Raw genomic sequence first — 24,337 nt, 5'->3', positions numbered from 1 at the left:
AAGTTGCTTGAAGTGCATAAACTATTTCTCAAAAAAAAAAAAAAAAAAAATCAACAGTCAACTACAGCTAAACAGAAAAGAAAAAGGGTTTTGAAGGTTAGGTATTTCAAGGTGAGTTTAACTATAGGCTAAAGCTGGGTGATCCCGTGTTTCGGTTAAACGAGCGACCCGATTAACTTGAGATGCCTCGTCGATTTTGGAGTTGGCTTTTAATTTATACTGTCAAAAAATACACGCATTAGATGTCTATGAAAGAAAACTAAAGAAGAAACTAGAAAAAGACACTGAAAGTCACCATTTAACAGGGTTACTCGATTTGCAACCCTTGATTAAGATCATCTGGCACATTATCATAAACTCAAATGTGGCACTTTTCGAGCCAATTATTCATCGTCTGAATAGTGACGAATTTCCCTATCATACCCATCCTAATATTTCCCCTACAAAACATGCGCAGCTCTCTAACCGTAGCCTTCCATAGAGAACCCAAATTAGTCACTAGAATTTGCTCCATGCTTTCCACTGTTTTGGAGTAGGAGTAGGAGGTGCAGGAGGGGGTGGTGGAGAAGGAGGGGGCTCCTCCGTGTGCGTCAGTAAGTCAAACATGTTCCAACAACGGGCTATATGCTGCTATTTGCAGTTTGCTGTAGCCAGGCATCAGAGTGAGCCTGAGCAGAAACCTGCAGCGAGGTTTCTTCATCCTCTTCTTCTTCTTTTGTGATGGAAACGGTCTTATAAGAGGGGATGGCATCTGCACAGCTGCAAACAAATGAGAGGTGGGTAGAACTTTTCTGTTACTTTAGATATGTAGCCATTTGATCTTACATTCAGTACAAGATAATGAGTATAATAACAAACTGTAGGTTGTTGATAATTTGAGCACCAGCCCACATATTTTCATCACCATGGGCGGCTGTGAATGTGATGTAGGAGCAAAACTATTACTACATGCATATTCTTTTCTTTTTTCCCCCACCTATTTAAAATCTGTTTTTCTCTCTGTAGTCTACCTAAAGACATACTAACATGACTGAAATGTTCTATTCTGAAATGTGTTGGTGTATATCCATTAAGCATACACCTGGAAACTCCTTTTAATATTACTGTACTTAAATGTTAAGTCCATCTGGCATAATGTGTGGGAGTGCTGCAGTTTTCTTACTTCCTTTTTAAATGTGTGTTGTATTCAATAGGCCGATCTATATTCATTGTTTTGCAGCAAAATGAAACGACAAGATCTCCTTGACATAAACCTGAGATTCAGATTTTTCCCTTCCTTTTAGAAACCTAACCTTCACCATAGACACGACACACACTACCTTAAAGACAACACATTCATCTGTCCCTGAGCTCTAAGAGGACAGAGGATGGCAGGATGTGTAAGGATGAACACACTGATGGGACATCCACAAGGTTTACATTTGAGGCTGCTGGCTGTGTGTGTGATACTAAGCTGGCTTGGCCTTAGAGACCAATTCAGGGTCTATGCCCAGAACACTGAGAGGAGGGTATTGGCTCATATCCCCGGGGACATCATCATAGGGGCTCTTTTCTCAGTCCACCACCAACCACCTGCAGACAAGGTAGGCTATGGGATGTATGTGTGTTTCTGTTTGCTCATTTACTTCACATGTGATGAATGTCAGTGATCCACTTAGGCTCTATTTTGTTCAGGTTCATGAGCGAAAGTGTGGTGCGGTGCGAGAGCAGTACGGGATCCAGAGAGTGGAGGCCATGATGCACACTCTAGATCGAATTAACGCAGACCCTACTATCCTCCCCAACATCACCCTGGGCTGTGAGATCAGGTCAGAAACCAATCAGCAGACTGTTATTTCTTCCTCAGCTTTGAATTTTTATTGACATGAATCTTAGATTTGGATTGGACCAAGTATTCGCATGATGAAAAATGATCATATAAAAGAAGGGCTAACCTGCAACAATTGTGGCTCTTCATTTAGTTTAAGAGATAGGCCTGTAAGACAATTAAGTATATTGAATATCATGTCGACAGTTTTCATTGCCAACATGTTGGGATATACCTCAAGGGTTTAAACAGTTTTGTCTAAACATTTTTGGAGCTACTTAGTATACAGTGGGTAAGGAGAAAAACAACTTTAGAAATGTGTTAAGTTTCATCAACAGTTAGATAATCGTCACAAATTAAAGAGGATGTTTTTTGGATTCAGCTTTTACCAAATGTTTTTACACAAGCACAGGCAAAGTGGTAAACATTTCAGGCATGAAAAAGCTTTAATACCTGATGCAGCTACCAACAACAGTTAAGTATGCAAGGTAAAACTGTATTTAAGTTAAGAAGTGTCAGTAATAAATTCAAAGTGTTTCATTAAAAAGAGAAGACAAACCGTCAGGGAGACAGCACTGAGGACTTGCTCCAGACAGGTGAACTGTGGCTGGAGATGGAAGCCCTACAGGAGAAGGCTGATTATTTAATAGGGAAGCTACTGAAGTGGGCCAAACAGAGGTACAAGTCCACTACCAATGACCTGCAGTAAATCAGCATTCCAGGCTTTTAATAGGGATTCTTATTTAATGATAAGCAACGATGCAATGATGTGGCAACAAGATACTGCCTGAACTAAAAGCTTCTGCAGCTCTGAAATTCCTATAGGAGTTAGAAGTTTTGGTTGTCGTTAAATTTCCTCTCTGTAAGTGTTGGTAAGGGATACATTAAAAGTTCATCTACATTGTGAATTATAGCGACAAAATTAACAGGACAAACGTCATTCTAAATTTGCTTCAGCTTATGAAAAAAAAAACCATCAAAGGAAATAATACATGCAAAAAAGTACTTTGAAAATACTGTACTGTCTGGATTTAACTGAATAAGAACTGCTAAAGCCTCAATCTCGCTGTAGTTAAACTTTTGATTGCAGATTGCTTTCTGGTCCCAAAAACTGTAAAGTTAAGTGGTTCTTACAAATTGCTTCCTTCCTCAAGTGGCTACTACAAGCTATCATCCACTTCATCCACTGCTCTCACAAACAACAATAAGAATCCAATCAATCCTTACCAGGGACTCGTGCTGGCACTCTGCTGTGGCACTGGAGCAGAGTATCGAGTTCATCCGGGACACGCTTGTGTCCAATGAAGAGGAGGAGAACCAGGGCAAGTGCACTGCAGAGCAAGGGAGCATGCTGCTGCAGGGGAAGAAGCCCATCGTGGGTCTGATTGGACCAGGGTCCAGCTCTGTGGCCATCCAGGTGCAAAATCTCCTCCAGCTCTTTAACATCCCACAGATAGCGTACTCGGCCACAAGCATGGACCTCAGTGACAAGGTAAGCCCACTTCACAGAAACAATAGCATCCACCTTTTTTACTTTAATGTAAGCAAACCACTCATTGGTGGGACAGTAAAGCAGTGCAGATTTGACAAAATTACCAAACTTGTAGCTGTAACATCTTCTCCATTAATACAGCTGTGAAAAAAAATAAAAGCCAACATTTCATCATCGTGGATTTCTTAGTTCATGTTTTGTAAAATTGGTGGAAAATGTATCTTTGGATTCCTGTGAAACAAAGTAGAGGGTCTCGAATTTACTGTATATGATAAAGTCTACCACAATGAATAATAAATTATTATAAAAGAATAGACCTGCTTTTCACTTTGATCCTGGAATGTTTTAATTCATGGTGTCTTCTTCAATGAGCCCATAGCATGAAGGGAAAAGTAGAAGCATATTTTTACCATCTGTTTTTGTAACAATCAGAGCCACCCTTGCTTCATATCTGGGAGACTAATGGACATGTTAAATTAAACAACCATTAAGGCGGAAGCTGGACCTCAATGATGTTACATTGAAATTATCATGTGATTTAATTTCTACCTGGGTTTTGAAAATTTTGAAATGAAAATTGTAGGTTTTTTTTTTTTAAAGATGCAGGCCTATAGGAGGTTGGCGTGCCTAAAATATCCTAATCAAGTACAGTGAAGAAATTTTGTACTTTGTTACTTTCCACAGAGTCTGTATAAATATTTCATGAGGGTGGTGCCATCAGATATGCAACAGGCCAGAGCCATGGTGGACATCGTCAAGAGATACAACTGGAGCTACGTGTCTGCTATACACACAGAGGGTGAGAGAGTGAAGGGCCACGTGTGTCTCTGTTTTATATCTGTCATTCTGTTTTCTGTCTCTTTCTTTTCTACTCATTAATACCATTATCCCCATGATAACACACACTGTTCATTAGTGTAACTGTACATACAGTATACATCGTTTTAGAGAATTGGTCAGAGATGGAGAAAGGCAGTTCTTCTTTGTTTCAGTTTTTGTAGTTCTCAGTCTGACTGAACAAAAGAGAATCATTATATTTTTACTCCCTGACATTGTGATCTTGCATCAGTGCAGAAAAGCTCCAAATCACTAAATGCACGTCGTTTTGTGTGCAAAGCTTCATGCAGCAAGAAACACAGCAGCCAAAAAGCCAAGTCTTCACACAGACGAACACAACAAAAAAAAACACACACCCACTCCTGTTTCAAACTTCAGATTTGAGCTTTCACAATACTCCGGGGGCTCATATAATCATGCCATGAATATGAAATGTAAATAAACTGAACTCTGATTATTTATTCTCTGTAATGCTGGTCATCATTGGCAAAGCCTCACAGTAAACATCTGGCATTGGCTTTGAACTGTCCGGCTGTCGTGGAGTTCTGTCCGCTGGTTTCAGCCAGTGGTAACTTTCTTGCAGCAGCTGCTAAATACCAGATTCACATTTAGTAACTCTGTTTATTGTTCTATCTACTGCTCTTTTAAAGAAACTTCAACACCCAGTGTCACATATTTTCTTCAAGCAATTCCATCATAATATACAGTGCATATAAAAGGCTGATCTCTCACTTTGAAGTTGGGCATGTAGAGTTATGTCGGTCTTATTACCACACATGGATTACCACAAGTGTAAACGTTTCCGTCCCTGAATGCTTAATCTATGTAGAAACTAAACACAGGATATCAGCATCAACCTCAATATACCATAGTGTTACTTTCAACTTCCAGAGCATTTCTTAAAACCTCTTAGTGACTGAGAACATACGTTTTTATGTTAATCTGTCTCGATAAGAATAAGATCCAAATCCGAACCTTATCATTCTTGTTAATTCCGTATAATACCAAAGCTATAGAGAGAAGGATTTTTTAAAAGTTCTTTTGCATTCCAAAGGTACTTTTTGTGGTTTAAAATGTCATGTCATGAAAGAGAATCCCTTTAGTTTAAATATGCTGGAGACATGTATTTAATTATATGCAGAACATTTCATTGTTTATTTTTATTATTCTATGCACTTCACACTACAAATGACATTGTTGTACATTTGTTCTGCTTAGTTCGTAGACACTCATTTTATGCATAATTAATACAGATTTTAGTGTGCTGAGGTCTTTCTCAACTGAAGACACACGTTGCTTTGCATGCATTTGCATAAACGAATGACAGATGACTCACTGACGTGAACGTTCCCTAATTATCAGCTACTAAGTACATTTACTTTAAGCTGTCACTTTACCTTTCTATTTATTCATGTCATGGTGTATTTATTATTTATATGTTTGGCGGGATGTGGTTGTTGTGTACATGTATGTGCTTCTTTTTTAATCGGGCATGGCAAGCTTTGTCTGTCTGAGTGTTTTTTGAATGGTATGTGCGCAACTGTCCTTCTAGCAAGTGCATCAACCAGTGTTGCTGCTACTCTGACAGTGAAAGGCTTTCTGTTTCATTGTGTTTCTTGCATGACTACTCAGGTTGAGATGCAAATAATCTATCTATACTGAAAGTCACAGGTTGTGGAATTGGTGAACACTTTAAGATTTCATTTAGTATTTCTTAAGAACATTGTTCTCGGGGAGAAATGTATCCTTGAAACACACTTGCACAATTTTCAAGAAGATTTTAACATTCACCAGAGTTTGTTCATTGCTAAGACCAAAATCAAAGAACACTTGAGAAACCTCTTAATCACATTTGAATGCTGACATGTCAGAACAAAAAATTAGATCATTGAGTTTTTTTGGGGGGGTTTTGTTTCGCCTGTTTAGCCTTCATTTCAAGCAGCACTACGTCCACTTTAAATTAGTATTTCTTATACTTTATTTCCTCCCCTTTTTAGATTTTACTTTTGGCATTCCCAATGTCTGTATACTTCCCTTTTCAATCCTGTGTGACTTGTGTGTGTCTCAGACTGATGCCCTTATATGGAAAAGAACAATTATGCAAATTTGGAAAAACATACTTGAGCTAATAGCTTACAAGGGCATGGAATGTATAAAGAATTTGGCAAGAATCTGCCAACGACTTCTTTAAGATCTTTCTCAGAACAAATTTAAGAAAAATCTTGGAAAGATATCTGTGAATAAGGCCCAGTGTTGTCTTGATGGAGGGAAAAAATGCCTCTTTAAGTGTGAGACAAAACAGCAAAGATATATATTAAAGAGGAAATTGTAATAATTGAAATCCAAACATAGTACAGCATCATCAGCAATCTTAGAAGAGGGTTGACTCAAGGTAAAAATAAAGTTTAAAAAAGGCACAACTGTGTGACCAGTTGAGCAGGCATGCCACATACGGGAGACGAAAATCACATGGAGTAATGAAAAGGACACGTCAACCAGTGACGTGCCCAGAGTAAGAGCACTCTTGCAAAGCAGCAGAAAGTAGGTGACCTAATTTCTAGCAAAAACAGGGAAATCAAACCCCTGACTGCTCCCATTATGGGAACAAAATTACCTGATTCTCAAGTGTGAGCTGGCATTTCCCCAGTGTATATACATCTAAACGGCTTTCTTAAAGAATCCTGGCAACTAGAATATTTTATCACAGTGTCAAAGGTTTGTTTAGTTCATTTAATAAGGTAACAAACGCCCGATGATGTGTTGGCAATATTGTTTGAATCACTTTTCCCTTTATGTTTCTTCCTCTAGGTAATTATGGAGAGAGTGGAATGGAGGCATTTAAAGACATGGCAGCAAAGGAGGGGATCTGCATCGCCCACTCTGATAAGATATACAGCAACGCAGGGGAACAGGGTTTTGATAAGCTGTTGCAAAAGCTGCGAACCCATCTGCCCAAAGCAAGGGTGGTGGCCTGCTTCTGCGAGGGTATGACTGTCAGAGGCATACTGATGGCCATGAGACGACAGCGCCTGGTGGGAGAGTTTCTGCTAGTTGGAAGGTGAGCGGAGGATTGTGTGAAGTGGATTTCATGATTTCTCCCTCAGGGGCTCTTAACTTTTTTTTCAAGCTAAAAGAAATGACTAACAAAATTGTGCTTCAGTTTTTTTTGTGTGTGTGATTTGCATTCATTTTCAATCCAGAGTGTCTCCCGATATCTACCATCAGCAGACAAGATGTGTTTGTCTCATCCTCATCCATGTTCTCATCTTCATCACATACCTCCTCTTCGTAAAGGAAAATCAAGGTATTTTGAATTAACGTTTGCATGCTAATAGATAGATAGATAGATAGATAGATAGATAGATAGATAGATAGATAGATAGATAGATAGATAGATAGATAGATAGATAGATAGATAGATAGATAGATAGATAGATAGATAGATAGATAGATAGATAGATAGATAGATAGATAGATAGATAGATAGATAGATAGATAGATAGATAGATAGATAGATAGATAGATAGATAGATCAATGACACAATGTAAAGAACAGACTCTAAAGAAGAAATAATGCAGTTATATCATTTAACCACAGCAGGGTTACTCTTTGTATCAGACATTCAAACTTGTAGATGGTGTAAAGTTTGAACAGGAAAATAAAAACTGCATTTAAAGTCCAAAAAAAAGTTACAATTGGCCGAAAAGGGGGCATCTTAAAATCAGGAGATTTCTCTCTGTCTCTCATAGTCTGAGATTGACATGTCTTATTTTAAGGTTTAGCTCTCTTGCTCTCTCTCATCCGTGGTGTTCTATAAATGCCTCTACTCATTAAAAGCCACATATGTAGGCTGTCGCTCAAATGTGACGGCAGAAAAAATAAAATAACCTTGAACTACATATTGCAAAACACCAAGCTCTATAAGCTGTATTATTATACAGGGCTTTTACACAGTTGTGCTGTTGTCATGGTCTTATGGTGATGATAGAAGGCCTTTTATTGATGGGTTCTTTTTTTTCTTTTCTTTTTTTAGTCTTGGTGCTTCATTTAACACTTTGCTTTAAGGCATTCATACATTAGACTGCACTATTGTATGACTTCATATGGACTTTGTTTTTGAGCTTGTTTACCTGTACTATGGTAACTGTTTATGTGCAGTGGATATGTGCTTTTGTTACATTTTAAGAAAAGGAGAGACTGAAGCAGAAGATACAGGTTTTTTTCTTGTTCTGCTCAGTTGCCAGCACTGCCTTAGCTGGATCTCAACTGCTGTTTTTGTGCCAGTGTCGGCCTTCAGATTGACTATACAAAAATAGACAATACACAGTTAAGATACTCAGAGAGTTATTATCCACTTGTTTTTTTCTCCAACAATTGGATGACTTAATGAAATAATGTACAGACATTTGATCGTACTTTCACACATTGAAGTCTTTGTTTTTGTAATGAAATATATGAAATATCTGCACAACTACTGAAAAGTTTACCATTTCATTTGGAAGAGTACTTGGTTCCTTCTGTACGTATTTGACGTTGCATCTAGCAATGCGGCTACAGCCAAAAAAAGATGAATGCATCACAATGTTCTGTGTCAGGACAGTTTTTTTTTGTTTTTTTAGCTATAGGCTGTCAAATTTAGTTAAGTACTAAAAAGAGCAAAGTAGGCTACTGAATATTCCAGTGCAGAAGTGATGAATGTCCAGTGATATTTGATATATAATACAGTGTATTTGAGGCTTTCATTCTCAATAAATAAGTGTATCAATAGGAAGTTACTGACTGTTTATCACTTCTTAGCTAACACGTGCTCAGTTACCAGTGAGTGGAGCTCCACTGCTAAAGCCGATAATTCGATCAAAGGACAAAGATATTTCAGCAGTCAGTTCAGTTTTAAGATGTGTTTTTAACACCTCTTATTTATTTCCATGTACCTGAATTGTTATTACAGTCCTGCCCTAAGCTTTGTATTTTATTCTAATTTACAAATGTTAGCATGCTGACAAACTTAAATTTCGCTGGTTAATATGAAACCCTATATGTACTTCAGTATTTAAACTGAGGAAGAGAAAACCCAGAGAGCAGATTGTGTGTTGATGCTTCTAATCACCAAGCTCATCTGAGATAACAAAATAATGGACTTCTTCTAATTCTGCTTTGAAATATTGTGTTAGCTTGAGCAGTGAAAGCTGGCAGTGATCCTGATGCTAAGGTTAGGTTACGTTAACTAGCTAATGCAAGCTAATTGGCACTCACTTGTGCTTTGTTAATGAATGTCTTGCCCTTCACTCCCCAAACGATAGGGTACAGTGAAATACAGTCAAGCTGTCCATTTGTTTGTAGGCTTTCATCCTACAGCAGTGTAAGAGGAATGATTCTCCTCTAAATGTAAATAAACATCACCATGCTTAAGTTCTGGCAAGGCCTTTTCCATTCTTGGAGATTGAAATAGTGTGCTGTATAAAGGTCACAAGTGCCCAAAATTCTATCTACTATCTTAGTAAGTGCCTCAAAATGTTGTTTTGAGGCACAGTGTGTTCAACTGTAGCTACTGCTTTCCTTTTTTGGCCCTCCTGGCCTTTGCGCCGCTCACAGGACTGTAAGCTATGAAGTGTATGCTGTTGAAAGACGGACTAAGAGGGCAGAACAAACAGCTAGCTGTGGGTCACCCACCTGGGGGAGGGGTTACTTCCCTTTGTGTTGTCATGAAGGGAAAATCTCTAAACGGCCTTCATTTTCTGAAGTGGAGAGACAAAAGATATAGAGGATGGACTTTCCTCAGATTTGGGGGGCTTTGTAGGCTGACTAGGGAAAAATTGTTTCAGAAAACCATGGTTAAGTGTGTTGTGTATAATATTGTATGTGACCTTTAACATTTTGTACAACTCAATAAAGTTATGATGCTACTACATATACCTTAAGCTCTGAAAAAGGTAAAACAAAAAAAATGCTAAATATCAAACATGACTCCTATCTGAAATTAAAAAAAACAAAACATTTAAATGGAGAAAATAACAATCTAGTTCGTCTGTTCCTGAAGTCATTGATAGACCATGCTTAGTTCTATGTTGTTAGTTTCATCTAAAATTGGGTGTCTTTTTTTACTCAGCTTACTCTGACCCACTAATGTTTCAAGTGCTCATAAAACCACTGAACTATCTGCTTTTCCACCAGCAGGTACTGCCATCTGCTTGTTGAAGCACCTCGCAAAACACAGCAGCTCATTTTTGGCTTCTGTTTTACTTTTTCTTACATTTTCACATATTGTTTAGTTTCATTTTAGAGATATAAATATTTCCAGCCTGAAGTTCCTGCCACTCAAGAGTTCTTGTGTGCGCACTCAGAAAAGATCTGGCTGGAAGTTGATCATTAATGTGAGTGAGAGAGAAAGAGCATGAGCACACACTTGTGCATGTCTTCAGGCTTGTAGGTGGTGCAGGGAACACACTGCAAACAGCATATTGACCTACCAGGTCCATGTGTGGGTTTCAAAGCTCTCGTTCAAGTGTGATTCAAACTAACCAGTGTCAAAGCTCTTTATGCTTTTCATATCCATTCCCATCCTTTTTTTATTCCAGTGTACAATTTCTGTGCGCGCTTCTCTAAGGATGAGTTATGAAATGATCTCCTACCTCAACCAGAGATCCAGGCATCACACAAAAACCACCCACATTGCTGTTGTATAACTCCAGCTCTGTTAGCTGGAGTTATCCGTCTTCAAAAATGACTTCTTTCCCTTTTTTGTGCGTTAGAAAGAGAGGAGTGCATTTGGTTGTGTCAGGGGCTGGACGTGTTTATATATAAATGCACGTGTGTTGAGGTGTAATCATTGCTCTGTTGGTGATTATAGACACATGTCCAGAGGGAGACATAATAATAGATGACAGAAGAAACTGATGAAATAGCCTGTTGAGTCAAAGCCCACAATGTTTTTGAACGTCAGAACAGATGTGTCTGCAGACGCTGCAGTCTGCCATTGTGTGTCTGGTGTAATGGTAATTAATCACAAGGTCTGCTTTGTACACAGAAGGTGTTATATCATATGTACTCGCTGTAGAACAAAGCCAAATGGTAATTGACTTGATATTTTTGAGACAGACATCAATTTTTTCTTGGACTTTTCAGAATTAAAAATACATTAACAGATTGGTTTATAAGAAGAGTTTTCTGTAATTAAGGGCTTGCATGCGCACTGAAAAATCAGTCTGAAGTTGTTAAAGTCAAGTAGCCTAAATCAATGAACTCTTAAATACAAATGAGTTTCAATGGACTTGTCACAAATGAACCTTCTGAGTCCCACACAAGCTTTGCAAACAAAGTTATGTGACCACACAATACACAAAGAAAAAACACAAATCACAAAACAACAATTTGAAAGAAAATACATTCTAGCCATCTATCAGAGCTAGCCAAGTCCTCTTTTACCAACCTTTGAGCCGTGAAGTTTTTTACAGATTATCTTTTCAAATAAACATAATAAAATTCACACACTTCACATTTTTCAACTTGGATATGAGAGCCAATACTTTCTATTTTCGTCACCCTCAGTCTTGAGTTAGCACATCTGAGTCATCATAATAAATATGTTATTCTACTGTAACTCTCTGCACCACATAGCTCCTTAAATTGGTACATTAGTGATCTTAAATGCGGTCATTAGCACCAGATTACCCTTTTTATACAGCAGGCCTACAGGATCCGAAATCTGTGATAATGAACTGGGTGCTTTTTTGATCTTGATACAAGCTTTGTAAACTGCTTAGAATAATCTGTTGTAACCTAATCTTGTATTTATCTTAAAGCTGGACTATGCAAAGACATTATTGAGTCAGCTCGGTCCACAGCTAAGTGTAGCACCCCAATGAACTTGTAAACTGTTAGTAAAGGGAGGGGGAGCTGACGGTCTGTGGAGAATACATAATCACAATAAAGTCTCCAACTCTGAACACCATACTAAATTTCAAAATCTGTGAAGTTATGCTTTTGGACAATTTTCTTATCTGCTCTTATGTCGGAAGGCTCCTTATAGATGTTAGAAGACAAAACATTTCCAACAGTTCTTGCTGAGGCAGCAGAGTTGTGTAAACAGTCACATCTTGCTGTGGGTTGCAATATTGAGCAACAGTTTACCAAGATGCTTGTGAGTTCTGAGTGGACTCTGAGTAAGAATAAGACTGCTATGCAAAAAAAGTTGCCTCTATGTGTGCTGCTGATTTAATAAAAACGCAATAGAATAATAATGTCAGGCAACATTTAGAATAAATGGGTACTTAAAAAAAGTGTGTTATTTTGGAACAGTTATTTCACCAGCTAACGACTTGCCGTACCTTTTCTCCTCCTGTGCAGTGATGGCTGGGCGGACAGGTATGATGTCACTAATGGGTTCCAAAAGGAGGCAGCAGGTGGAATCACGATAAAGTTAAAGTCAGCGTATGTGACCTGGTTTGATGATTATTATCTGAACCTGAAACCCGACTCCAACCTGAGGAATCCTTGGTTTCCTGAGTTCTGGCAGCATCGCTTCCAGTGCAGGCTGAGGGGACATCCACTGGAAAGCAACATGTTCAACCGCACCTGCACCTGTAAGAACAACACTGACATTTAAATGTACACTGCTTCTTAAAGTACTTCACACCTTTTAGGTTCTACCATCAGGTGAGGTATATTAGATTTCTCAGTCTGAGCAGCTCATTCTTCTCCACAGGGAGGGAGTCACTGCGCCATCAGTACGCCCAAGACACCAAGATGGGTTTTGTCATAAATGCCATTTATTCCATGGCTTATGGCCTGCATGCTATGCAGCAAACCCTCTGTCCAGGATATAAGGTGTGAAAAAAAATATCAAGCACATTACAAGCATTGAGATTCAGTATGACAACACTGAACATGTTTTAATCCTGCTCCAGGGTTTGTGTGAAAACATGAGGCCCATTGACGGCCGAAAGCTGCTGGAGTTCCTGATGAAAACCAACTTCACCGGTGTATCTGGGGAGGCCATCCTCTTCGACGAGAACGGAGACTCGCCTGGCAGGTAAGGAGCATGTTGAGAGGACAGAAGGAAAACAAACATATGAACAATGCATTAGGTGTATCATGCATACAATAAATGTCCCTCAGGTATGAAATTATGAACTTCAAGCACATTGGTGAGGAAGAATACGCTTACATCCATGTGGGAAGCTGGGATCAGGGCGGCCTGAAAATGAACGATGAGGAAATCTGGAGTAATGAAAGTGAAGTCATCACATCAGTCTGCTCTGAACCCTGCCAGAAGGCACAGATAAAGGTACTGTATGCACAAACACAGACTGTTCTAACACTTTTATTTATTACATTATCCTCATCCTAATGTCAACTATCCAAATTCAGAGAATAAATCCGTAGCATCTAGCTCTCTTAATATTAGCATCTAATTTTGTTATTATCTCGAACCAAAATACATGGTTTCATACATTTATGCTGCACTTCAGACTAAAGAAGAACATTTCACAGCTTTGGTGGAGGAAAAAGGTGTGAAGCAAGACCCACACAGTAAGCTTGTTTTGGTTCCACAAGTTTGCAATCTAAAACATTTGGTCCAATCAGATCCTCAATTCCCCGACCAGGGACACAGTAAAGCTCTTTGTTCAAGCCTTAATCATGTCCCATCTGGGCTGTTGTAACTCCCTGCATCCCTTCCAAATCAAGGAAAACACTGATGTCTGCCTCTTCTTTATCGTCCCAGAAGTCACCATCATTAAACCCTTCCTACACACTCATCACCGACTCCCTCTAATGTGGAAGCTTGTAAGGAATTTAAAAAATACTAAACTGATACATAGGCTTGTGAGGCCCATATTGCAAGCGTTCACTTTACAAGCCACCTGCTTTTCTGTGATCTGTGCCAACTGTGAAACAGAGAGGAGCAATTTTACACATTTTTGTAGAGGAAAAAACCCCTTTTCTAATTTTCTCAAAGTTGCCACTTTCCCCCAACACCTGTATTCCTTTCATCAATCACTTGAGGCTGTCCAGGGGTTTGTATCACATGGCGAACAAGTACAAAGCAAATGTTCACACTCAAGGACGAGTTACAGTGTCCAAATCTCCTGACTTTCACCTCCTTACAGTTTGAGAATATGCTGTAGCACACGGCTAGAAAAATAATGACAACATCAGCTAACATACATACAGAACTTGACAATTTCTTTACTTTAATTCACATTTTTTACTCAATATTGACGTTCACGGATCTAAGATATTCAAATACGTTCCTTTATTTTATTTTGATCCCCTGATGAAGAAATGCTCATTTAATTTCCCTGGCCTGCAGAGCAGCCAAAGTGTAAGATTAGCTACAGAAAAGTGCCATTGGAGCTTTGAGAGCTGCTTTGTGTGTGTGTGTCTTTGTCTGCAGGTGATCCGTAAAGGAGAGGTGAGCTGCTGTTGGACATGCACTCCCTGCAAGGACAACGAGTTTGTGTTTGATGAGTACACATGTCGAGCGTGTCCCCTTGGCTCCTGGCCCACAGATGACCTCACTGGTGAGCACACTTTGTACATGTGTCTCCTATTATTTGAAAGAAAAAGAAAATAAAGTTTCAAACAAGCCAGAGGATGTGGGTCATGCACTTCTTGTGCACCCAAAATCCCCTGACAACACACACACACACACACACACACACACACACACACACACACACACACCACAAACTAGAAAAACACTCCTGGCTAAGACTCTCTCACTGATGAAGAAAAGTAAAATGTGTACTTTACACTAACCAAGAGATATCAGAACATGAATGAAGGATTTGGCTGAAATTATGTTTCTTATATAAAAAGTCTGTAACAACACTTCAAAACAAAAAATTCCCACACTTTATAAACACTTATTGTCTCCTGTAATAATTATTACCTCCTTCAAAACAAAAAAACCATGAAGCTTGTATCGTAGCTGTATTCTCCACTGAAGAGTAGTGCCCATTCTTTCATCACTCTGTTGTCTCTCTCTGATCCCTTTAGTCAATGGATAAAACCAAGCTACAGAATGAGTTCTGAGTCCATTGTTGCTGCATTCACATCAAGCTGCATGTTAACACACTAATACAATTTATTTACTCTAACACTTGGATAAATTAACCTTTAAGTCAAATGTTGCTGTTCCTTGGTTTTTTCACTCTCATTGATCTGTATCGTTGTCCCTCAGGTTGTGAGCCTATCCCGGTGCAATACGTGCAATGGGGGGATCCAGAGCCCATCGCTGCGGTGGTCTTTGCCTGTCTGGGGCTCCTGGCCACACTTTTTGTTACTTCTGTCTTTATCAAGTAATTATGACCTTGTGCAATACAAATTACATTAAACACAGTCTAATCCATACACATGTATATATACTGTATGTATGTATGTATTTATAATAACAATAGTTCAACTTTATCCAGCACCCTCTGAACGACAAACATCCTGGACAAGCCATGCATTGCTTTACATCTCCATCATGGGTTACCATATGTTACTGATATGTGTAACCTTTGCAACTATAAGAAGAAAAGACTTAAGCTTGTCGTCGTTAAGCTGAGTCAAAACAATCATATTTTAGTTTGGTTACACACAAAAAAAACCCTCAACAATTCTGGGTCAAAACAACAGATTAATGTGCTGTACAATTAATTTCAATCAATTAAATATAGAACATATCTATGTTTTCTTATGTTGTTGTATGCAGTATGTCTTGGTGCAGATTTTCTCCTTAATACTAATTGTTAGGAATAATATATCTATAGATATAAAATCTCAAAATAGGGTCATAGATGCACATGTATATGAGTATCAAGGGGCTACAAGTACATTTCTTAACTTGTCCAACTATATTTGACTAACTGAAGTTTGATCTACCTGTAGGTTTTGGGACACCCCTGTGGTAAAATCATCCAGCCGTGAGCTCTGCTACATCATCCTGGTTGGAATATGTTTGGGCTACCTGTGCACGTTCAGCCTGATTGCCAAGCCTCACATAGTCTACTGCTACCTACAGCGCCTCGGAATCGGCCTGTCACCTGCCATGAGCTACTCTGCCTTGGTCACTAAGGTACAGTACATGTGTCAGAATAGCTCTTATTGTTCATTCGTCAGCTTTATCTGATCGCTGACTTTTTCCCTATCACCGTGTAATGCCACTAAGCTCTTCAAACAAGTTTAGAACACATTCCAATTAAATGCGAACATACATAAATCAGTCACAAATGTTTGAACCTATTTTAAAGTGAAATGTTGGGATCATGATTCTCTAAAATAGATGATTCAAAAGCATCAGAATGAAGCTGCTAAATCGACCCTAAAAGTAGCTATTGAAGATGAAGAGCCCTTACTGCTTTTATCACACACAGTCACAGAGGAGGTAGAGGACAAACAGGAGGAACATATAGAGTGTAGTATTATGTATGTGTGGGATCCTCACCAAGAGGAGTAGAATCAGCCTGGAACATACAGTATGTTGCATATGAGACTGTACTATAGAGAACAGATGTTATTTGGCAGAGCAGGTTCATCTCTGAGTGCTTGAATTCATTGTAAAACGTTAACATTGACATGGCAAAGGTATTTTAATGGTTACTAACATTGTAATTTAATTGTTTTGTTCAACAACTTGTCTACTGTCAGATCAATGTTTTGAAGTTGTTGTTTTTTTCAGGACATCTGAGGAGAAGGGAAATGTGAAAAGCTACCTCCGGAGTTTGGATGGTGGCCAATTGTTAGGGAGATATTCTAGTGTGGGCTGAGGTAGCTGTTTGAGATCTGGGAACTGAAAAAGGGGATTATTGTTATGAATCAGTGCGAGTGGTATTATCCACAGTCGATGCATGTGAAGCCTGCCGAACCATTTGATCTATTTTCGATTCCAGACCAACCGAATAGCACGGATCCTGGCAGGCAGCAAGAAGAAGATCTGCACCAAGAAACCGCGCTTTATGTCCGCCTGCGCACAATTGGTCATCGCCTTCCTACTCATACTGCTGCAGCTGGGGATTATTGTGGCACTTCTCATCATAGAGCCACCACAGGTTTGTGTGTATGTGTGCTTTAAAATGTGGGGGATGCTTATTTGCATTGACTTAGACTAATAGAGCGACCCCTACCTGTCTGCCCTTGTAGGTGATCCATGACTACCCGAGTATCCGCGAGGTACACTTGATCTGCAATATGACCACTCTGGGGGTGGTAGCGCCTCTGGGCTATAATGGCCTGCTTATCCTCAGCTGCACCTTCTACGCCTTCAAGGTACTTCAATATGACAGTCGTTGATAATACACTGGTTGGTCCCCTTTATACGTCACTCTTCTTCTACCTCAACTGACACTGCTTTAAAAGTTTCATTTTCATTTTTCTCCTGCAGACTCGGAATGTTCCGGCGAACTTTAACGAGGCAAAGTATATTGCCTTTACCATGTACACTACATGTATCATCTGGCTGGCTTTTGTTCCTATTTACTTTGGCTCCAACTACAAGATCATAACCATGTGCTTCAGTGTCAGCCTCAGTGCCACAGTTGCTCTCTGCTGCATGTTTGTCCCAAAGGTAAGAAATGTACATCTCATAGCATTTGAGTTACGCAATCTCATAACCCTCAGACTATAAGACTATTCCCTTTATTTAGTATCATCTTTCTGCTGGTTGTTACTTATTTCACCTTTTTACTGGTCAGGTGTACATCATGCTTGCCAAGCCTGAGAAAAATGTCCGAAGTGCTTTCACAACATCCACAGTGGTGCGCATGCACGTAGGTGACGCGAAGAAGGCAACCAAGACTGGCAAATCCTCCAGCAGCATGGCCAACTTCTTTAGACGCGGTGGGTCAGCGCAGGAGGACGTCAGGTACATGGAGGAACTGAGGGGGTATTTTGTTAAAGAACATATGTCTCACTATATGAAACCCCAGTGTCTGATTGATGTGTTCTCTCAGTATAACTGCATTTTTTAAGATTGTTTTGCCACATTACTTTATCAATAACACTACCAGCACTATCTTGGTTCACGTCCAGTTAGAAGTGGAAGAGAATGTTCTCTTGCAGTGGGGACAGTCTAACTACATACAAATGACAATCAGAATGAATCTCTTTACAGCCACATACTATAATTGTTTTTGTCCACCAGCTTTTGCAGAGAGTACAAAAACAACTGTGCTGTATTATTGCCAAGAATGTTACTCGTTCCTTCAACCGTAAATGAGCTGAATCCACCACAACAGGCTAAGTCTGCTGAGAAAACTGCTCCATGAGCTGAAAAAAAAAAAAGGCTACCTCATTTGGGTTAAGTACTCCCAGCGGAGACCCCGCTGCCTTTAAGGATTTCTCTTTCTAGGGAAGATAAAAGATAATGTAGGGAGAGAGTAAATGACAGAAGGGGGATGGTAGAAACACCGACAAGAAGAAACAGAACAAGAACCTTATAGAGTAGATGGCAAAGATTATTCTCTAAATGTGAAATGGATATACATTCAGTGTGTATCTCTTTAAAAGATTACAGTAATGTGGTTGGAGGGAGCTATCAGGGGGCTGGTTTGTGTGTGCTAATGATTTTATGCAAACCAAATTATAACCAAAATTACTAAAAACAAACATTAAATTGCATGCATAATTAATTTGCATATTAAAGGCAAGCAGTCTGAATTTAAGAATTTAAAAAAAAACACAATACAAATAAAAGCAACAACAAAAAGAATCGGTGGATTGACATCAGCTGTTAGTAAAAACAACTGTTGCACTTATTAGAGATTAGCGCTGTATAGAGGCTTCATCTATTGTTACACCAGCTGCTGCTAACATTAGTACGAGACACAGCACATGACAGAAGAAGCTTAGCTTTAGCTTGTGACGCTAACTTAAAGTATAATGCAGCTCCATCACTATTCAAGTATTGCATGTGTATGTTGTCATGCAATCCTACCTGCAGCATTACAAGCCCACGAATAAAAATGCACATCAAGCAGTGAAGCAGAAATGTCATGATGTCATGTGTTTATTTAAATGTGTGTTGTATGTATATAGCCAGCTAAAACAATGTATTGCAGTTTATTTTTCTTGAGAATATGAATCCCAAAATTACTTCAGGTTTTGGGTGCTCAGAGGGACTCAGCCTCTTTCAGTGAATGGTTTTAGACCCTGGTAGCCCTCCCTACTGATTCTGGTGCAGACCATGCAGAATTTCTCATTACATCGGACATTTTTTACTCATTATTCAACATGGGAAAACTAATTTAATGCCTTGTGTCTTTAATATGTTTTGCAGCTCCAATGGAAAATCTGTGACATGGGGGCAGAATGAGCGCAGCCACAGACCCAATCTTTGGAAGAGGATGTCGTTCCATGTCAAGAAAAAAGAAGCCGTGGAGGTGAATCAGACAGCCATAATAAAGCCCTTCTCTAAAGGAGGCGACACGCCTGCAGAAACGGGTGTCATAGAGCAGTTTGAAGAACCACAGCCATCTCAGCCCTGCTTCCAGGCAGAAGAAGACAGAGAGGAACCGCTACCCACCTACGTCCCCGAGCATCCTGCAGAGGTGAGAAGAAGAGGCGGGGAAAACGGCCAGGGCGTCGGTATGGTGGACGGCGGGGACATAAGCGTCATAGGTGTGGGTGACATCGGCATGGGGATGATTGGTGGACAACCCCAGGGCACCACCATTATGGACCAAATCAGCTGCGTAGTTAACCGCTTCACCGCCAACATCAGTGAGCTTAACACCATGATGCTGCCGGGAGGAGTCACCGTTAGCACCGCTACCACGACCCCTCTGCCCCCTGCCGCAGACGCAGCCAACTGCCCACCACAGTACCTAGCATCCAGGGGCAGACAAGCTCCTTCTACAGTCACCACGTATGCGGAGGTCGCTCCAGTTTCTAATTACTGCGAGAACAGACCAGCGGGTAAGATCTATGAGCATCTGAGTAGCAGGAGAGCAAAGGATATGGAGGAGCTGGTGGCTCTGACGCCTCCGTCACCATTTAGAGACTCATCTTTAAGCTCTGACAGCAGCTCTACCCACTCAATGTCGCCGGCCTCTGAGGCTGAATATGACCAACTATTGCTGAGACACTACAGCCAGAGCTCTTCCTCTCTTTAAAGCTTCTCTCTCTGCTCTTTTTTTTTTTCCTTGTCCTTTCTCCTTTATTTGGATTATTTCATGAAAAAGCACAAGCTTCCTACTCGACCAAACTCTTGGATGCCTTTCTACGTGTGGATACTCTGAATATTTAAGCAGTTTTTTCTTACTTGATACACCTACACATGCCTCCAAAGTAGAGAGATGAGAGAGAGAGAGAGAGAGAGATACAAGACTGCAAAGGGTCAATATAATTAAATATTAACTGAATCAAATGGGCATTTTAATGACATTTCTATGAGGTTCCTGACTGGTTTAAAACTTTCAACGTTCCAAAGAAGTACTGCCGATATGTCATTGTAAAATGATTATTAACCATAAGAAGAGGGGGTTGATTAAGTATTTATAAGAAGTTTTTTGGGGTTGGTTTGCTCATATTTGTAATCTAAGAATGGCTTTTTCTTTTATGAAGTAAGGTATGATATTACTAAGGATCTTTTTCTATGATTTGTTGATTAAATGCAATTAGTGGTTGATTTTTCTTGCTCATGCCACAATATTCCTGTTGGCTCTCTGTATATTGTCACTATTAGTTTTGCTGTAAACTGCCAATGATATAAATATTTTCAAACATAGATGGATGCAGATGGTATTCACTCTGTATCAGTATCTGTCTAGAGAAAAAAAAACACTCAAATAACTTTGCCTGTACCCTCTTTCCTTCCCTTTAGGTGAGCATTTTGTATTGTGGTGCAAAAGCAGGAAGTGTACAGATGCTTGAATTTTCAAAACGAGGCAGATTGAGAGGAAATAAATCAACGACGTTTCAAGCGGAATATTTACTGAGAAGAAAACCATCCGAGGGGAACTTAAAACAATGTCTCAATGAACACAACTTCATCAGGTGTTTATACCCACAAAGACCTTATGGACTATTTGGATGTCTTATTTAATTATTTATGATGTGACTTATTTGAATGTAACATAACTTGTCTTTTGAAGTGGACCAAACTGATCTTCCACCTCAGGATTTGTCTGAACCAAAATACTCTCTGACGTCAGCTCCTACCTGCCAAACGAGCTCCACTCTCTGTTTCCAGTTTGCATGATGTCAACATCTGTTTGCACTCTTTAGTGTGATACTCTTTAATATTTTACACGTCAGGCCTGTTAAGATTAATAGACACGGTAGCAATGTTATTCTATATGAGTGGTATTTATATGTTTTTCACAGAAGGGGAAAGGAGGGAACTGGAAATATGTAACAATATTCAAGCGTTTATTGCAAAAAGCTTGTTTTCAGCCTAGACACTGTACGTGCCAATATCTCTCTGGACATTTGCCATATTTGCATGCAGGTTAGTGCCTCCTGAAATGTAAGCCAACAGTTATTAACAGAAGACGTTGTCTTAGTCTTGTGTCTTCTTTTGCCTTTCAGAAACTTCAAATGTATTATTTAGAAACAAAAAAGTCTGTGGCACACTAGAAATAACTTTACTATATTTTATTGTGAGCAAACAACGCAAGCAGGAATTAGTCACATGACCACTGTACTTAACGCACCTGTGTAGTCCTGTGATTGTGCTGCTGGGCGAATCTGAGGAAGCTACAGGCGAAACTGGTTCATCACTCACTATAATATATAATCTTATTTTACAGACTTTTTTTCCTGCAACTGTTTGCACCTGAGAAGGTGTTTAGGCTGTGCACAGGATACCCAGTTGGCCATTTAGATAACATTTATTATTTAGATTTGTGTCTCATCAATCCTGTGAAACCATCTTTTTTTGTTTTGTTTACAATAACTGTAATTTATCTTAAATGCTTCTTTTTCATTGTAGGAGTACTTTGATCACAAAACATGAATTTCTTCACCCAATTTTATATAAAAAAAACAAAACAGTTTATGTCACTTACCATATTTATATGTTTTTCTTCTTGGTTTTGAAGGGAGAGAGGACTTCAAGCATTAATTGCAGGGGCAAAACAGCTTGTTTCCAGCTTGCCTTTTTACCATCACACGAGATACTCCGTGTGAATATCTCCCTGCTGTAAGTTAGAGCAGGGAGACGTGTTTTATTAGGCACAGTTTTAAAATCCTACTGGGAGCCCATTGTGATTCTCTAAGGCATTTCAGCGATCATTTTAATATATTTCATGACATTTTCCTTATGCATGCACTTATTCACTAAATGTTCTTTTCCTATATAGCTTTTCTCTGTCTGTGTTTTGGCCTTTCTGCAGATGCTCATTAATGAAAGTATGGATTCACTGTTTAGCAGATGAAACATATGATGTACATACTATAAGCAGCCATCATTTTGTTTATCTGATGTATAGAGGAGGGCAGAAATAATTTCTGGCATATTCAGTTTTTTAAAACTGTTTTTTAATGTTATCAACCAGGACAATTGTCTTATTTGCATGCAGATTAGTGCCTCCTGAAAATCAGGTGCATACAGTATATTACAATTTCAGCCAACAGTTTAAAGACTATCTACAGAAGACATTTGGATTTATGTCTCCAGTCGCCTTTGAGAAAGTCAAAATTTAGTATTTAGACTTGTGCTGCATTAAAGGTTTATATTCTGCAAAACCTTCTTTTCACAGTCATCTGCATTTTTTTCTCAATAAAAGGAAGATCACAAAACTGGAATTTCTTTATCTCAATTTTAGATTTTTTTTTTATTGCTAATCAAATACCAAAGTATTACTCTAAATGGAAGGAAAGGCCTCAAAATTATTCTTTGTAATTCTAATTTTATACTTGTGTGATTTTGCAAGTGTCACTATTTCTAAATCATTTTTAAAATCCACAATGCTTGTTACAATTTATCTTGTCAAATTTCCTGTTCACGCTAACACGTGTGTGTGCTGTGTTATTTTAACACTTCCCCAGCTTATGTTACTTACAAGCTTTTGCTAAATAAGAAGTTAATTGTCTCAAATCACAGAACGATAATTAATAAACCTCACAGGAAACAGGGTTTCTAGGGCACTCTTCATTAAATAATGTGTGAGATAATTTCCTATGCTGTAAAGTTGAGCAGGAAAATTAATATTCAGAAGATGGTGGGCAAAGTTTGAGCATAATAGCTTTGATGAGGCGGGGGACAGAGAAGTACTTTAATGGAAAAACCCATTGTTTGTCCTTGAGATGTGATGATGGTATTATCTGCCCCCTCACTAACAGAGATTCAGCAGCATAATAACCTCCAGCCTCAAAATGACCATAAAGTTAATTAAAACCTTCAGCTGAACACTGAACATTATAACCTTCAGGATGTTTTATGGCAGAACTTTGTCAATAGTTAACTAAACTGATGCAGTTGGAAGTTACTGTTTTTAACCGGGAGGAAATTCATGATATTCTCTTACTCCTACAAACCAATTTAGATTTCACACATTAACATCTCACTTGAGTAACATTGCTATCTGTGGCTTTAGCACATGGGCTGTGTGTTTACAGCATGTACTGTAATCACAGCCTTACTCATCACTGCATTGGCACACATGTTACGTGTTACATGTTACATAACATACGTGTTATTGAAAGCAGCTGAAAATAAATTGCTCAGCTGATAATTTATGTGCGCAAACAAAACAAAAGTAGGCTACTAATTTTATTTCAAATAAACCTACAAAAAAGCAAGATGCAGCAGGATGTCAGGGTAAGAGCTGCAAAAAGTAAGCAATCATTAGCATTAAGAAAAACTAAGAGCTTTCTCTTCAGGTTAGATAATGCAGTCTATCTGTGAGGACGATTTGGCATTTTAAAAGGACACTTCTCAACAACAAAAAAGGGCAAGTAATGGCCAGACTGTGTCTTTGCACACAAAAGGTTAACGGATGACAACAGTTGCATAATGTAAAAAGTATGTTGCACTAGAGGCACGCGAAGGAAGCGCTCAACGGGAACTGGTCCACTGCGAAGCGCCTACGGAAACCCGTGCGCACGCGCTCGTCTCCTTAGGGTGACGATGCGAGGTCACAAGCTCCCGAGCACAGTACACACACGCTGACACACACACACTTCAGCCGCGGGGAGGGCGGGTCCTAAACACGTACACGGGAGATACGCAGGGATCAAGACTTGGGGGTGAAGCCTGAAACTCTCACTCGCGTCA

At 39.2% G+C, this 24,337-nt stretch overlaps 2 protein-coding genes across 2 annotated transcripts in view; both read left to right on the top strand.

Annotated features, from left to right (window-relative positions):
- Positions 1 to 570: 570 nt before the first annotated feature.
- grm5a (glutamate receptor, metabotropic 5a) lies at positions 571 to 22,471 on the top strand. The gene is made up of 18 exons (XM_079355065.1): positions 571 to 776; positions 1,284 to 1,583; positions 1,675 to 1,808; positions 3,038 to 3,299; positions 3,984 to 4,098; positions 6,945 to 7,194; positions 12,481 to 12,716; positions 12,839 to 12,960; positions 13,041 to 13,165; positions 13,252 to 13,420; positions 14,531 to 14,657; positions 15,320 to 15,437; positions 16,012 to 16,198; positions 17,013 to 17,171; positions 17,263 to 17,388; positions 17,504 to 17,686; positions 17,814 to 17,983; positions 19,397 to 22,471. Exons 2-18 carry the CDS (start codon positions 1,368 to 1,370, stop codon positions 20,229 to 20,231), a joined length of 3,534 nt encoding a protein of 1,177 aa, XP_079211191.1. The 5' UTR covers positions 571 to 776; positions 1,284 to 1,367; the 3' UTR covers positions 20,232 to 22,471.
- A 1,798-nt stretch (positions 22,472 to 24,269) lies between these two features.
- The window catches only part of rab38b (RAB38b, member of RAS oncogene family), a 5,812-nt gene continuing 5,744 nt past the window's right edge, over positions 24,270 to 24,337 (top strand). Inside the window, exon 1 of the mRNA XM_079355067.1 lies at positions 24,270 to 24,337. This exon is cut by the window's right edge and continues 261 nt beyond it. The gene's annotated coding sequence lies outside the window, so the exon portion shown is untranslated.

This window comes from Symphodus melops, assembly GCF_947650265.1.
Source record: "Symphodus melops genome assembly, chromosome: 11".
NCBI lineage: Eukaryota > Metazoa > Chordata > Actinopteri > Labriformes > Labridae > Symphodus > Symphodus melops.
This window is presented reverse-complemented; position numbering and strand designations above follow the sequence as displayed.

Bases quoted from the DNA above. Each gene is read 5' to 3' on its own strand.
- grm5a (XM_079355065.1), top strand. From the start codon at position 1,368: ATGGCAGGATGTGTAAGGATGAACACACTGATGGGACATCCACAAGGT. The intron at 13,421-14,530 runs GTACTGTATGCA...CTTTGTCTGCAG, and splicing joins GCCAGAAGGCACAGATAAAG to GTGATCCGTAAAGGAGAGGT. The intron at 17,984-19,396 runs GTACATGGAGGA...TATGTTTTGCAG, and splicing joins TCAGCGCAGGAGGACGTCAG to CTCCAATGGAAAATCTGTGA.